This window comes from Struthio camelus, chromosome 6 (genome assembly GCF_040807025.1).
Source record: "Struthio camelus isolate bStrCam1 chromosome 6, bStrCam1.hap1, whole genome shotgun sequence".
Classification (NCBI taxonomy): domain Eukaryota; kingdom Metazoa; phylum Chordata; class Aves; order Struthioniformes; family Struthionidae; genus Struthio; species Struthio camelus.
Genome location: NC_090947.1, coordinates 27306698 through 27320738, shown reverse-complemented (window position 1 = coordinate 27320738; position 14041 = coordinate 27306698). Strand labels below are relative to the sequence as shown.

At 37.1% G+C, this 14041-nt stretch overlaps 1 protein-coding gene across 7 annotated transcripts in view; it reads right to left on the bottom strand.

The window, feature by feature from the left end:
* RBMS1 (RNA binding motif single stranded interacting protein 1) overlaps window positions 1-14041 on the bottom strand; it is a 153615-nt gene that overhangs the window by 27359 nt on the left and 112215 nt on the right. For all 7 annotated transcript variants that reach the window (XM_068948795.1, XM_068948800.1, XM_068948796.1 and 4 more), the window contains exon 4: window positions 11710-11801. In XM_068948795.1, coding sequence (XP_068804896.1) covers window positions 11710-11801 — 92 coding nt within the window. The remainder of the gene's footprint in view (window positions 1-11709; window positions 11802-14041) is intronic.

Here is a 14041-nt window from a genome sequence, read left to right as displayed (position 1 = left end):
AGATCTAAGTCTCTGCAGGATGCGTTAAACGCTCTAGGAGAACTTTTCCAGCATTAAGAATTGAAATAAACCAAATTTGGTTGGCATAGTCCTCGGTGTATTTTCATTTTGTACAAGAGGGCTAACTTTATTTAGAGAGAAGTTTAAATCAAACCAGAAAACAAATAAACAAAAAAAACCCACAAAACTCTCCTACTGGAATCAAAACATTAATTAAAGTGATTATAGCTATATAGCTGGTGATATTCTCTTATGTAGATTACACATCAATTTATCCTTAAATTGCCTTTATATTAATAATACCTCAGTATCTTTGATAGCATATCATATATGTTAATAATTTTATATCCTGGATATTACCTCTCAGTTGTGGCTGGTTTTTGCTAGCAATAAAGGGGGGTCCAGCCCCTTAGCCACAGAAATGAATTCACATATTCCCAAAGAGATTGAAACTAAAATTGTGCAAGTAAATTGTATTCTGGGTGTGCTTAAGACCCTTTGCTGTTTTTGCACACAGTCTCACTTTCAGCTAGAAAGGGCTGATGTTTTGAAGTTGTCTGTATGGATTTTTAAGAAATTTCAGCATTAAAGGACCTGTAAATGGGAAACGTTCCCAGTACACCCTCCTCATCTGCACACAATGCCACTGATAGGATTTTAATTCCTAGCCACACTGAATTCCCATATACCTTACAAACACAGACTTTTCCCAGGTGTTGTCCTAGTCAGTCCATTTACAGTCCCTTAAAAATGGCAGCTGATCACCACGAATTTTCCTTGTTAGCTAGCATGAGGCAAGTCATGCAACAACATGAAAAAAATACTGTTTTAAAAAAGCAAACCACCAAAAACAAAAAAAAAGACTTTCCTTCTAAAAATAATATTGAATCCATATAGTACTTGGTTGAAATTATCTTAGAACATCTGATTTGTCCTTCATATTAGAAAAAAATCAGCAGAAAAAGAAGATGAGAAAGCAGATCCACTGAAAGTTCAGAGTTCACATTAATGTTCCTTGCTGGGCAGTGTTCATCCATGAGGGAAAATAATCTATGTTACAATAACTACATTTTTAACATACAGTTCATATTTTCCCAGCTAGGAATCTGAGAAAAAGATAGTTTTAATGTTTTTGGAATTAGTTTGTTACTTAGACTGTGTTAGACAATTCTGTTTTATACCTTGAGTTATGTAGGCTTGCCTTCTTCTTTAATGAATACTATTAGCAAAAGCTTTATTGGTGGTTTTAGATACAGGCATCACAAAATTGCATTTCTAGCTAGAGGTTAATTTTCTGAAACTCTGAGTAGTCTTTGAAAGGAAAATTTTGCATTTTTAAAACTTTATTATAATCTGTAAAATATACTGTACACACGCATCTTAAAACTTCTCTAAAAAACCTAAAACAGCATGCAAGTTGGAATTTAGACCTTTAGAATATTTTCATCTACGTTGCTAATTTTTTTTAATAATATAATTCAGGCTTTCTTTTATTATAGAAATGTTCTCATTACAAAAGCCTAACAACATTTGGAAAGATGAAAAAAATAAATGACATATTTTGTTCACACCAATAAAAATGTAATTTACATGCAAAAAGGAAAAGCTCACGTTCAGAACCAATGAATGAAGAAAGAAATTCACTTTAAATGCAGAATGTAAGAGCAGTAAGTTTTATTTGGATAACTGGGGAGATGACATTCCCCCTGTCTGGAGTTCCTGTTGCAACCTGTGGGGTTACCACATTTTCATTATCTGTGAAGTGCATTCAGGACTAGAGACCACAGGCCTTCCTTGCTGAAAGGGATACAAAAGCCTACTGGGATTCACTGTGCGACACAAAGCTTTTCCTCCGTACATGCTGGGGAGCATGATTCTTGCACCTACCAACCTATCTGAGAGAACTTTGTGCCGCAAATTCAAGTTATCAGAAAAAGAGATAGGAATGCTTAAGTTCTTAGAGCATTAGCAACATTAGCACTAGCCCGATTTCCAAGTCCCTTTGGAAGTGGGGGAAGAAAAAAAAAAGAAAAAAAGAGAGAGAGAACAGCATCTAAGGAAATTGCTCTCTCTAAGGAAATTGCTTTTCTGAACAGAAAATATGTTCTGAAGGAAAGATTTGACTTGCTTCCCATGATACAATCCTTACCTTGTAATAGTAACAAGACTGGATTTCTGTCAGGTGAGTGCTGAATGGGTGACTGGAGAGGATTTAGCTCCAACCCCTACTTGCTTGACATTTTTTCTGTGGCAGTATATTACAACCAGAATACTCCCAGGAATTCAGTTATTTCTGCTTTTGATCCTTCAACAGAACATACCGACCACAGTGGGAATAGGGAATTTGAAGGTATTTCTGCATACGTCTATAGCTAGAAGCAGTAAAGACGGCAGGTATGGGAGAGGAAGGGCAAAAAGAAGGCCAAAGGATCGGGTTGTCACTGGGAAATGCTGGACTGCTGGTTGAGATTTCATTCCTCTGTAATTCTCCCAGAACAAAATAGTTTAAATGCCAACGCTTTCCAAAGTGCGCAAAGATTATATCTGCAGTGCAGATGTTTAGGTAGTGCCCCAAACCCTTGGGCACTGGCAGCAGTTCAACCACAAGAGCAAATACGTCAGGATAGATTAATTTAATCCATTTCTTCATTTGGTAGGAAAAAAGACCACCTCTGCTCCCTAAGCTAGTTGGTTTACAATACTAAGATAACATTGTAGGTAGAGTAGACCTATTCCCAAATAAGGACAAAACTAGAGGATATTTGGAATTTTATAGAGTTTGAAAGTGAAAAAATTAGGCCTAGTAATGTGCAAAACACCTCCTTGTCCACCCCTTTATTACTTACGTCATCATGCAGCTTCTATCATCCCCATTAGACTAGTAAGCCTTAAAACAGTGATCTGGGTAGGTTTTTGAGATCTGGGTAGGCGTTTCCCTTGGAATACACTAGATTTCTAAGCTGACTTTCAAATACTAACCACGGCTAGGACTCCCCATCCATCTTTATCCCGTCTTGCACAAAAGGCACTGTACAAATAGATGTTTGCTCTTATATAAAGTTTTGGCACAGAAAATGGTTAAACATTTAAAAATTCAGACAGTTAGGAGGAAGACAATTTTTTTTAACTTGCCCCTATGCCTCTCTCTGGCAAACAGCAGTTTAATATGTTTACTTCTGTGACTTCCTTCCTTCCTGAAACCTGTCTCATCATAGTTTGGTTTGCATAATTATTACAGCTCTGTTTCAGAAGGGAAAATTAATTCCTTTGATATATAATTTTCTAATCTTTATTCTGTAATTTAGCAAGTAAGTGAGACTGCATCAAAAATATCTGCAAACATGAACAACCCAACTCAAACCTTGCCTATAAGACTGTAAACATTCTAAATGCATTCCAAGGTAGATTTTTCTGTGTTTAAAATCTGTGAACCCATATAAACTGCTTTCACCTAAGAAAATCTAAATTCCTTTAAATGGTTTGTACCATTTTACAGGAATGATTAGAAAAAAACCACTAAAGTCAGTGGAAAGATTCAAGCTAGTAAGCTAAGATTAAAATATAGATCACTGAACCATTGATGGATTTTTTGGGTTGTTTTTTTTTTAAACCCTAAATGATCTAGGAAATCTGTTTAATTTGAGAGTCTTCATATTAATACTTGAGTGCAGGGTCTCCTCAGTTTACATGACCTTCAGCAGGTGCTGAAAGCACTCAGTTCTTTGCAGGTTATGGGCAAATGTCAGGGAATTTCTGGGCTAAAGTCAGTATTTGGGTTACTGAGGCAATTGGGAAGTGTTATTTTTAGCAATTCATGTTCAAAATTTCTCTTGGTCTTTTCTCACCAAACACCTTTAGACATGTCTCCATAACTTCTCTAGCTGAACACAATAAAACAACCATTTAGAAGAGTGCTCTTTTTGGTTAGTACACTTCCTGTTCCTAAAAAGTGTTTACATCACTAACTTAATAAGCCAAATGGAAGATACAATATTTCTCACAACAAAGATAGGAATAATCAACTGCTAACGCTCATATCTGTGGAAAAGTGGTGATCAGGAGTCCGACATAATGTGAAATGCTCTACCATCATCTGAAAGAAATTAACAAAAACCTCCCTGTGCGTGTGGAACTGTTCCTAAAATTCAAGCAAGAAACTTGGCAAAATGTTAAGACATCTGTTTTCTCTTGCTCTGTGCAAGGTCACAGTTAACAGATAGCCATTCAGAGACATGTGAGTAGACACTGCTCACAGCATGGAAGATCCTCTGGCTGATAGGGATGGGATTAAATGCTTGTCTGCCTTCATATAGAAACTATTTTAAAATTTACAACTGGCCTGTGTCTCATTGAAATATGTCCGTTTTAGCCACAATTTTAACACTGGCTGGCTGGAGGTTGTTAACAAGACATTTCAGTGGAAAAATCACTACCACAAACTTCACTGGTCCAGAATCCCAAAAGATTATATATGATTAACAAGCTAAATATTTTAATTCATGTTCATAGGCACATCTGTATTATAAAGAAGAATAAGAACCATATAAAAACAAATGTTAACTACAGTGAGAATCATGTTCAAGTTTGCAATCAGACAATTAATGCAATCATACACTTCTTTTTTATTCTCTTGGCATTCGCACTTGGTCTGTACTACAAGAGCACAGAAGTGCACCCTGGGAGTCGTAACGTTGCTCACGGGTGCCACCACATTCAACAGAAAGCTCAGAAAGTCCGCCAAGACCCATAATAGGGCATGCTACCCTTGCCTGAACAAGCCACCGCACTGCCTAGCAACTGAGATAAGACTTTTGTGGGCTGAAGCTGTGTACACAGGGGAAGTGGCTGTTAACTGTCTTATTTTATGCAAATACAATTGCTGCAATAATGGTCATTTAGCCCTCAGGTAAGCAAAGTTTGGCTTACCTTCAATTTATTGTAAAACGACTTCTAAGAACTTGGTTTTGCAGTAATGCACCAGATATGCACTAGATTTAAAATAACCATCTTTGAGCTTTTTATTTTAGCTAATTAAATTTTAAGTACACAAATGAGGGGAAATTGATTAAATTTACTTAAAACAATCTATTACAACTGTATTCTAAGATTTAATGCTCTTGCCTACAATAAGGACTGCAGACCGGGTAAAAAGAAAACTTTCCTTTCAAAACAGTTTCTAAAAACTGCTGTAAGATACTGCCCGAGTTAGCTCCTGTTTGCCTGTCATCTGTTCTTTGGCATTCAGAAGCCCAGATGCAGAATAAAAAATATCGCAATATGCCTACCTTCTCTAGTTAGATTAAGAGCACTAGCTGCCATGGAAACCTAAACTTATTTACTTACTTTACTCTGTAGGAATGAAAACTGATTTAATTCTCCAGAAGGCTGCCACAGTGAAGGCAAGTACAAAAAGCAATACATTATTAAAAGTCATAAAAGTTAGCTGTTTCTCATACTTGCTAACTCCAAGCCATGCTCTTCTGCCTTTAGTACATTACGTTTAATGGATGTGGAACAGCCTTGACTTCTGTTACAGAGATGAGGTCAAGCGGCTAAATAGGCCTTCCCCTCCCAAAAAACCCGTACCTCCTGTGCAATTCAGACTTGTGTCATAGCTCGACAGTTCATCTTTTCCAATATCTTTGAAGAAAAACGTCACCTAAAGTAAGTTTAGGATATAAAAAATGCTCCTGCAATTAACTTAACTGGGAAGAAAGATAAAGGGAGAGCTTCACAGTTCTGCCTTCCTAACCATTAGTAAAGAATAAAAAGACAACAAGATTAAGACTCTCTGGATTTCAGAGGATCCATCTGAACGCAGACAATGGTCTAATATTTAAAACAAACCAAAAATAACCTATGTAATGAGTTAAAGAGTTGGCCTACTGCTTTGAGAGCCAACAGACTGCTCCAGAATACGGCAACAGCACCTTATGAGTGGTGGAATAATCAGTAGGCTGGTAAAACACACTTTGCAGTGTTAGCACACGCATCCTTCTCATGCAGCTTGCGTGAGAAACAATTCTAAAGATAGCCCTAATTTTTTGCACAAGCCTGACATTGGTGAAAACGTTTGGTGATTTGTAAGATCTGATATAAGAAGTTGGAGTATATTCAATTGCCTGCACAAGTAAGTGAATATTTTAAAAAAAGAGGGAATTATAACACTGAATATGATGCCCTAAGCCCTAGGAAAAGTGCTACTGTTGAGAAATCTTTGAACAGATAAACAATGAGTCTTCCCCCAAAAATGTGCATTGGTACATAGAACAACATTCCTTGGCTCAAAATAATGCCCACAGATCTCCAAGGCCAGGGATTATTTTTACGGGTTCTGTTATAAATAGCATACATTTACCAAAGATAAGTTTGCACTTCCACAGGAAAAAAATTAGGAAAACACAAACGAGGAAAGAACGAATATCACTTGTTTAAGCTGTAAACTAAACGGTCTGTCACTGACAATCTTACAGCATAGCTAAGTAGTGTATAGGGTAGAACTAAAAAACTCAGGAACAGAGAAAGCAGGAGTAGAGGAGGAGTCGGGAAGGAAGCCAAGGTCTTCAAAAACATAAAAGCTGGGGGATCAGGCTCATTGAGCCTACTGCAATTGTGTTGGATTTGGGTGGTAAGCTATTTTAAAGGCAGGGCACCATGCCAATTTTAAAGACAGGACTGAAATACACTTGTGAGAGCACTGGACTGTATGCTCCACATGGGCTTTCTTGTGATGCCCAAAGTGCATTACAAGATCTTTACAAAAAGGAGTAGCTCAGTATGTAGTACTATTCTAAAAGCTATAAGCCTTTCACTATATTACCTCGGAAAGTTGTATACCTACCGTGACCTAGATAATATGCCTACACAACTGTCACATGCCAAGAAGGAAGTTAATTAGCACTCAGTGAGCTCTGAGCTGCCATAGCCAGGCTGGTAGTCTAACTAGCTTAGATATCTCTATATCGCAGGCAGTACAATATAGACATTCCTTACTTCACTTTATTTAGGCTGTAAATACAATCATACTTCTCTTGGCTTAAATTCGCCAGATAGAAAGATGAAAAAAGCTTAATTATTAATGGTTAATTATTTATTAACTATTCTTACTCAGTAGTTTTTACTTTATTACCTTTTATATTCACATATTAGTTCACATCCAGAAGAGTAAGAATTAAACCCAGTTTTCCATTTAAAATGATTGCTTTTCCAGTCATCTGAAATAGTTGCTTCTGGAGCAACAAGTAAACAGCAGATGAATATCATTCAACAAGAGAGAATTTTATCTGAACATCAACTCAAACATCTCATATTAAGTTCAATGTCAAAAACTTAGGAGGATTTAAGTTATGTGTACCTCCACAGCGCTCGGGCTTCACCATCTCTAGTATGTCCCTTACAGATTCTCAATTTTTTTTAAATCTCCATTCAAAATGCCAATAAACAGTAGATTTCCTGTGTGCATCTGGTTTCAGATGCAAAGCCATTTATTATCTGCTCTGAACAGCGTAAAATCCTAATGATCTCACTGATTTTACCTTTGGGGTGGGGGAAGGAGAGAGAAATCGCTCAGATAATAAAAACCCATCCTGACAGCAAAAATGACAACTTTCGTAACAAAGATCAGCAGTGTTCGTTTACTGACTGTGCTGCTCCTAGAGAAACACATTTTGTTTTAGGGTTCATTATTTTTAAGAAACAATGTAAGGTACAATAAGATTTAAGTTGACTAAACACTGAGAAAGCAGTATTTCATATCCTGTTACATATTTTTTAGCCCTCTGTCCCAGAGTTGTAAAGAGCTGGGATTCAGTCAAAGGTTTCCAAGCACCAAATCTTTCCTCACTGGTATTTAAAATACGATTTGTTATTTTAATGGTCTCATTTTAAAATACCGTTTCTACAAAACTCTACAAATCTACCATTTTCTACAAAACTTAAGCAATACCATATTCTTCTTAAGGGAGTCACCGGATGCCCAAACTCCACACTCCTAGAAAGTTACAATATTCAAACAACTATAGAAGCACTGAAAAGCAATCTTTAAAGTACAAAGTATATCTTTAATAAAACAACAAATCTTTCCATGAGGACAAGCCGAACTTTGCAAGAACACAACTAATCTGATCTAGGAAGGTGTAGCTCTGCAAAACCATATTGTTGAAGTTTGCATCACTGGTTTATTATTAAAGCACTCCTCCAGGAGCAAGGGCAATAAAATAATTAAATGAAGAAATTTCAAGAAGAACTTGAAATGAACCAAAATAAAAATTAGACATTTAGCCAGTTACTAACTAGCTGAGAAATAACAGTACTCTCGCAAGACAAATACCTGCTCTTTCCCTACTTTATCTCTAGAGCAAGAGATAAACTATTGACTGTGCAGGATGCCCTGAAACAAAGTGGCTACCATCACAGCTCACATCATCTCCTGATCCCTTTCCACAGTCACAGAAACGCTCTAGAAAAGATGGCTAACAAGATTAAATGCTGGAAATACACAAATGAAATAGAAGAGAAGGGCAATTGCCCATTACCTCCATTTTACTTCTCAGTGAAAAAGCTACTCCAGTCCACTGGCAGTGCACTAACATCTTGTTGTAAGCTTTTATTAGAGTGAGCTGACAGACTGGCAAAAAATCAGCAGAAGCCTTTCAGTTTAGCTGTCAGCAGAAGATACTTTTAACCAGCGTAAAGCAACAATTTCTAAAGTTGCTTCAGAGCAATCGTCTTAGTAAAGTTTTCCAAATTCAGACTTCTGAAAGAGCAAAATAATTGAAGACATAATGTTTCTTGCACATTTCTCTAGTATTTGGCTCTTTAACTGACACTATCATCGTGACAGCTACCAAGATGTTGCCACTTCTCTGCAGTGACCCCAACTGGAACAGATTTGACAGGATGTGGCTCGAAGCTAAGTCTCAGGCCCCAAACCCTTAAAGTCTGCTCAACAATAGCTGAAACGTAGCAGATGAGCCTGTATTTTTCTGGAGTCGGCTCAACTTGGAAACAGGCAGCTGAGTACAGAATGATCTTACCCATTGGACAGAAAGTCTCACCAAGTCCAATATTTGAAGTTATGTCTACAAAATAAAGAGCAGCTTTACTATGTATAATGTGAAGCATTTCTCCTGACTAGGATTTTCAGATGATCTTGCTAAAGTGAATAACTTATAAATCACCTACGCGTAGCTCTAGCACGACACTGCAAAAAGTGGTTTATGGCAGTCAAATTCAGAACACGTCCCCAGCTACAAAATTTTTCCTTCCACTGCATCTGCTGCAGGTCACGGGACTGCCGCAGCGATCCGGGAGGAGGAGGAGCACATTTAGGAGCCATAACCCACGGACAGGCATAATAACACCTTCCCCCGACAGATCCAGCCAACCAGCACTTCTCTTTGAGACTGAAGCAGTTGTACTGGTCAATGAGGGAACCCATCAGCAAGACAGCTGACAAACTCTCCTCCAAATCTTTTGGTGTGAAATTCAGGCTAAAGCCACACTAAACAAGATCCCTGTATAGCACAGATGGTAACATGCAAAAGGAGAACATTAAATACACAAATGCATGCAAATTTTTATACAGTTTCTTGTATGTGAAGAGCCTGATTTGCTAATCTTGTCAAAACAGCTTTAAGGGACTAGTGACTCTCAACTCTGAGCACTCAACGGGAGATATGATTTTTCAGACAAAAGGAGAGGAGCACTTCCCAGAAAAAAAATTCAATGGCTCAAATCAAAGAGACAAAAATCAAAGCACTCAAGGCTCCCAGTCACTCCTGAAATCTTTGCTACTGTTTTTTGGGAAATAATTCAAGCAGTCTTACCAATTTGAGAAGCAGATACCTTTATTTCAGTCTAACGTAAAATTTACAGATATCGACTACGCTCAAGTCACCAGGCCTAATATACACACAGTGTCAGAAAGCCTATCAAAACTGTCAGGTATTCTGGTGCACATTTTTGAATTAATGATAACAGAAAAAAATATCAGCAATATAGTCTATGGTCTCTTTTTGCAACTAACTAGTGGAAGAAAAGATTTAGATTCTTAATTCTTAAAAGATTCTTAATTTTTCCCCATAGTACATATTCATTAGCTTAGTATGGAGAATTATTAGAGCTTCTCTATCTACTAGAGTCAAGAAGACAATTAGATTAGACAGCTAAACTTTTTCATTAGCAAAATGAATGTACATCAGTTGTGTTCACCTTTCTCTCCCCCCCCTACTTAGATATCATATCCATAAGGTGGTAGACAGAGGTTTTGAAAAATCTGGTATATATTTTACAGTGATTATCTAAGAAGTTAAAATAGGGATCCTGCTTTGAAGAAACGGCTTCTTATAAAATACAGTATTTATTTAAATAAAACATTAGTTATATGTTATAAAATCTTAAAACTAAACATAAATTAAGAGGTCTTTATTAAACTACATAAAATATTATTTATTTAAAAAAAAAACAGTGTTTCCCAGTAAGCATGTACATTTGTGTCATGGCTGTAATGAAACATGCATTAAGTATGAAACATATGGTTTCCATTTTGTCGCCCTGGAACCCATCCAAAGACATTTTACGTTGTTAGCTTAACTGTTCTCTTCAGCTGAGAAGCTGTGGAAAATATCTCATCTGAAAAAAATCTGTACCTAATGGATAACTATAAAAGATTTCCTAGAGCTGCTGCAGCTCTACTTTATAAAAAAGCCTTTGAGATTACTATTTAATTACAGGATTTTTTTTTTTAAATTAAACCTAATTTTCAAATTCAAAAGAAATTTTAAGAGATGCCACAAATTATATGAACAAATTATGTTGGGAATGTTTTCTTTGCTTAATAAATTCATAGTGGTGTCTATGACATTCTACTGGAACCAGGACATCTGACTGAACAAGAATCCATGACAAAATCACTACTAATGTATTAGCTCCCTGGTTTTATGTGTTTGCAAAACTTATTTTAGGTTGAAAGATCACTGCTCTGAAGATCACTGTTAACTAATAAACTGATTCAGAAGCAAGAATTAGTAAAAATGAGACCAAAAGAAGAAATATTATATTTCTTTATTTTTAATAATGCTTGGTTTTGCCCTGATGAAGAAATAGATTGTCAAAGAGTTGGCTGAGAATTTGAAGACATCTATCATGGGAGTCCAGATCTAAATAGTAATTCTTTCAACACAAAATGTACTAGAAAAGCTGAAGACAGAATCCCAAGCTTAAATTTTGCTATGCATGCTTAAAGATTCACCCCATGTTGTGAGACTGCTAGCCTCAGCAACATCAAGCAGACAACGTATAAAACCTGTAAATTATTTCAGCCATTCACTTGTGTCCAGGAATTAATATGTTGAATTTAATCTGTGAAGCCTTCTATAGTTTGGGTTCTTATAAATTATGGCTAATTATTCTCTTGACAAAGCCAATGGGAAAATAATGTCATGAATAAAGTGATAAATCCAAGCAGAGCAGTTTGGAGACTTCACTAGACTGCCTTTCTCTCATCACCGCATTAGCTGAGCTGATTTGGGATACATCAGTTGAAAGCTCCCGTTTCATTACCTTAACGTCTCACGTGGCTTGAGGTCTGTACTCTCTGTAAAGGGTCTGCAACTTGAGAATTCACATTGCCAGTGCTTTGGCAATGTGCAGGTTTGTTCATCTTCAGAAGCAAGCCGCTGCAAGAATTAGCCAATTATTTTAACTCACCTTTGCCATCTGCGCTTGGACTCCACTAGCCTTTAAAGCAGAAACTGCCTTCTGAGCAGCTGCTGGGCTGTCAAAGTCTACAAAACCATAACCTGAAAAAGAGACGACAACCAGTTTATAATCAAACACATCCTACTAGCATGGGTATCTAATAAAATTTTCTCATCAGTGAAAAGGGCCAATTTGAGCTCTGAAGTTCTTCACGTAATCCTAAAGCCACCAGCCTACCAAAGTGCTTCACCCCTCAAGCTGGTGGGGACCTGTCCTAGCGGTAAGATTCAATTTCCATGCTCATTCAGAATCAGGCTCGTGTCCAAATTCCGTCAATTAGTATGGTGCTTTTTATTAGCAGCTATGTATCCACTAAGAGAGAATACGACATATGAACAATTTCTGACTAACTAGTTACTTCGTTGTACATACATCAAAGATAGCAGTTAAACTGAAAAATGAGTGAAAACCCAGGTCCAGTGAAATCAAATGAATTTTTTCCATTGTTGTCACTGAAGCCAGAACGTAAAAAATTGTCCCTAAAGCATTTTTATGCCATAAAATGTAATTTTTAAATGTTAATGTAAAAACAAAGTTAATTATAACAATTTCCACCTTAAGCCTGCCCTTTCTTAAGAAAATATATGCAATAGCTTTTTTCTTTTTCTGAACAGCAATTTACAGCTAATAGATTCCAAGGCGTTTGAACAGCATTGAACCTTGGCCTCTTAGCAGACACTGACCTTATAGGCTAGATTTTTAATGGGACCTTGGAGCTAGATGCTCAAGTCTCAATGAAAGGCAATCAGAGTTTGGAAGCTACTTTTCATAGATGTTACTGAAAATCTCATACTGAGAGAGATTCCTTTTTCCTGCAGTGAATAGCCTTAAAAAATAGAGACATCCCTCTCCAATGTCTAAGCTGGGTTAGAAATAAAACAAAACAAAACAAACTCACTCTAGAGGAGCAGGAATTATTTCCTCAGAAAGTAGTAGTGTTCTCTTTTGTCCTCTATACTGAGGACAAGAGGGCTGTGTAGAGATATATCTGAACCAGCTTTAAAGTACTTAACTCAGGAAGAAAAACTAGAGCAGCCTTGTATATCAGTGCAAGCTTATTTAACCTGCCAAGAAGCTGAAGAAAGCAGCATATTGTTCTATGTAACATGTGGTGTTGTGGACTGTTAAATATTGACATGAAACAGAGTGAACTAGAGCATATCAAGTTTCGCGCTGCCAGGGCAAAACCAGCTTTCCATACCCATGGTAGCACGGGCTATCAGCACCACCACGCTGCAGGGTGCGATATAGATGAAGCTCCATGCCGATACCAGGCATGCCATCAAAGCTGGCTTTGCCATCTTTTAGGTGATATGTAAACTCAATCCCTCATGGCTCCAGTTCATTTAAATCCTATGCTATGTTTTTTTTGGCAAGAGTCAGAGATGCTGTCAAACTTTTGATTAAATTCCAGTGAGATATCTGCATTCTGCCTACTTGCATTCCCGCTGCAATTTCAACAACATGCACTGAGCTTCCCTATAGCCTTAGGCGGCTGTATATTGTTACAAAAGACTGTTAGTTACTGCTTTTCACCTATGAAGCTCAAAATTTATAAAACCTATATTAGAAAAATCAAATCATTGTGAGAAATTTTGTGCTTAAATCTTTGAAGAGTCAGGATCATAAGCAGTATCACTAAGAGAGCTACTGAAGCCTTTGGGAACTGGAGGAATGGGAAGACCAAATCAGTTAAGTGCTGTTATATGCATTAATGCATTAAAATACTAGAAAAAGGCATCTGCTCTTTCCTAGACACATTATGTGCAGATGACATCTGCAATACAAGCTGGGAAAAAGTTTTCTAGAAAGTTCAGTTTCTGAACTTTCAGCACTGCTTTAATTGCTTGGGATGCGGAGATAAGAACCAACCCGGGCTGCTGCACCGTTTCAGAGTTCCCCCCAAAACTCTGCCTTGATTAATGACAAATTCTCCTCTGCCTTTGCCTATCAACTTTGCACTCATTCATGGGGTCACCCTTAACGTTGCTAAATCAGTTGACTCAGTTCTTTACTTTGCTAAGAAATTATCCTCCTAACTGTAAAAAAAAAGTCTGAAAGCTGATATTTCCAGCGTCTGCTACCAAACCTTCCCCCACCATGTGTGTTGCTGGGATATCATCTCACTGTAATTGCAATGAGTGCTGTAGATCAGGGAACTCAATAGATGCATCCAATTTATTTAAAGGAGTTTTATTATTTTTTCCAGCTGCAATTACTTTGGTGAAAATGAACCCCTTCTTTGCTCCCAATACATTGAATAGCATAGAACAAAACACAA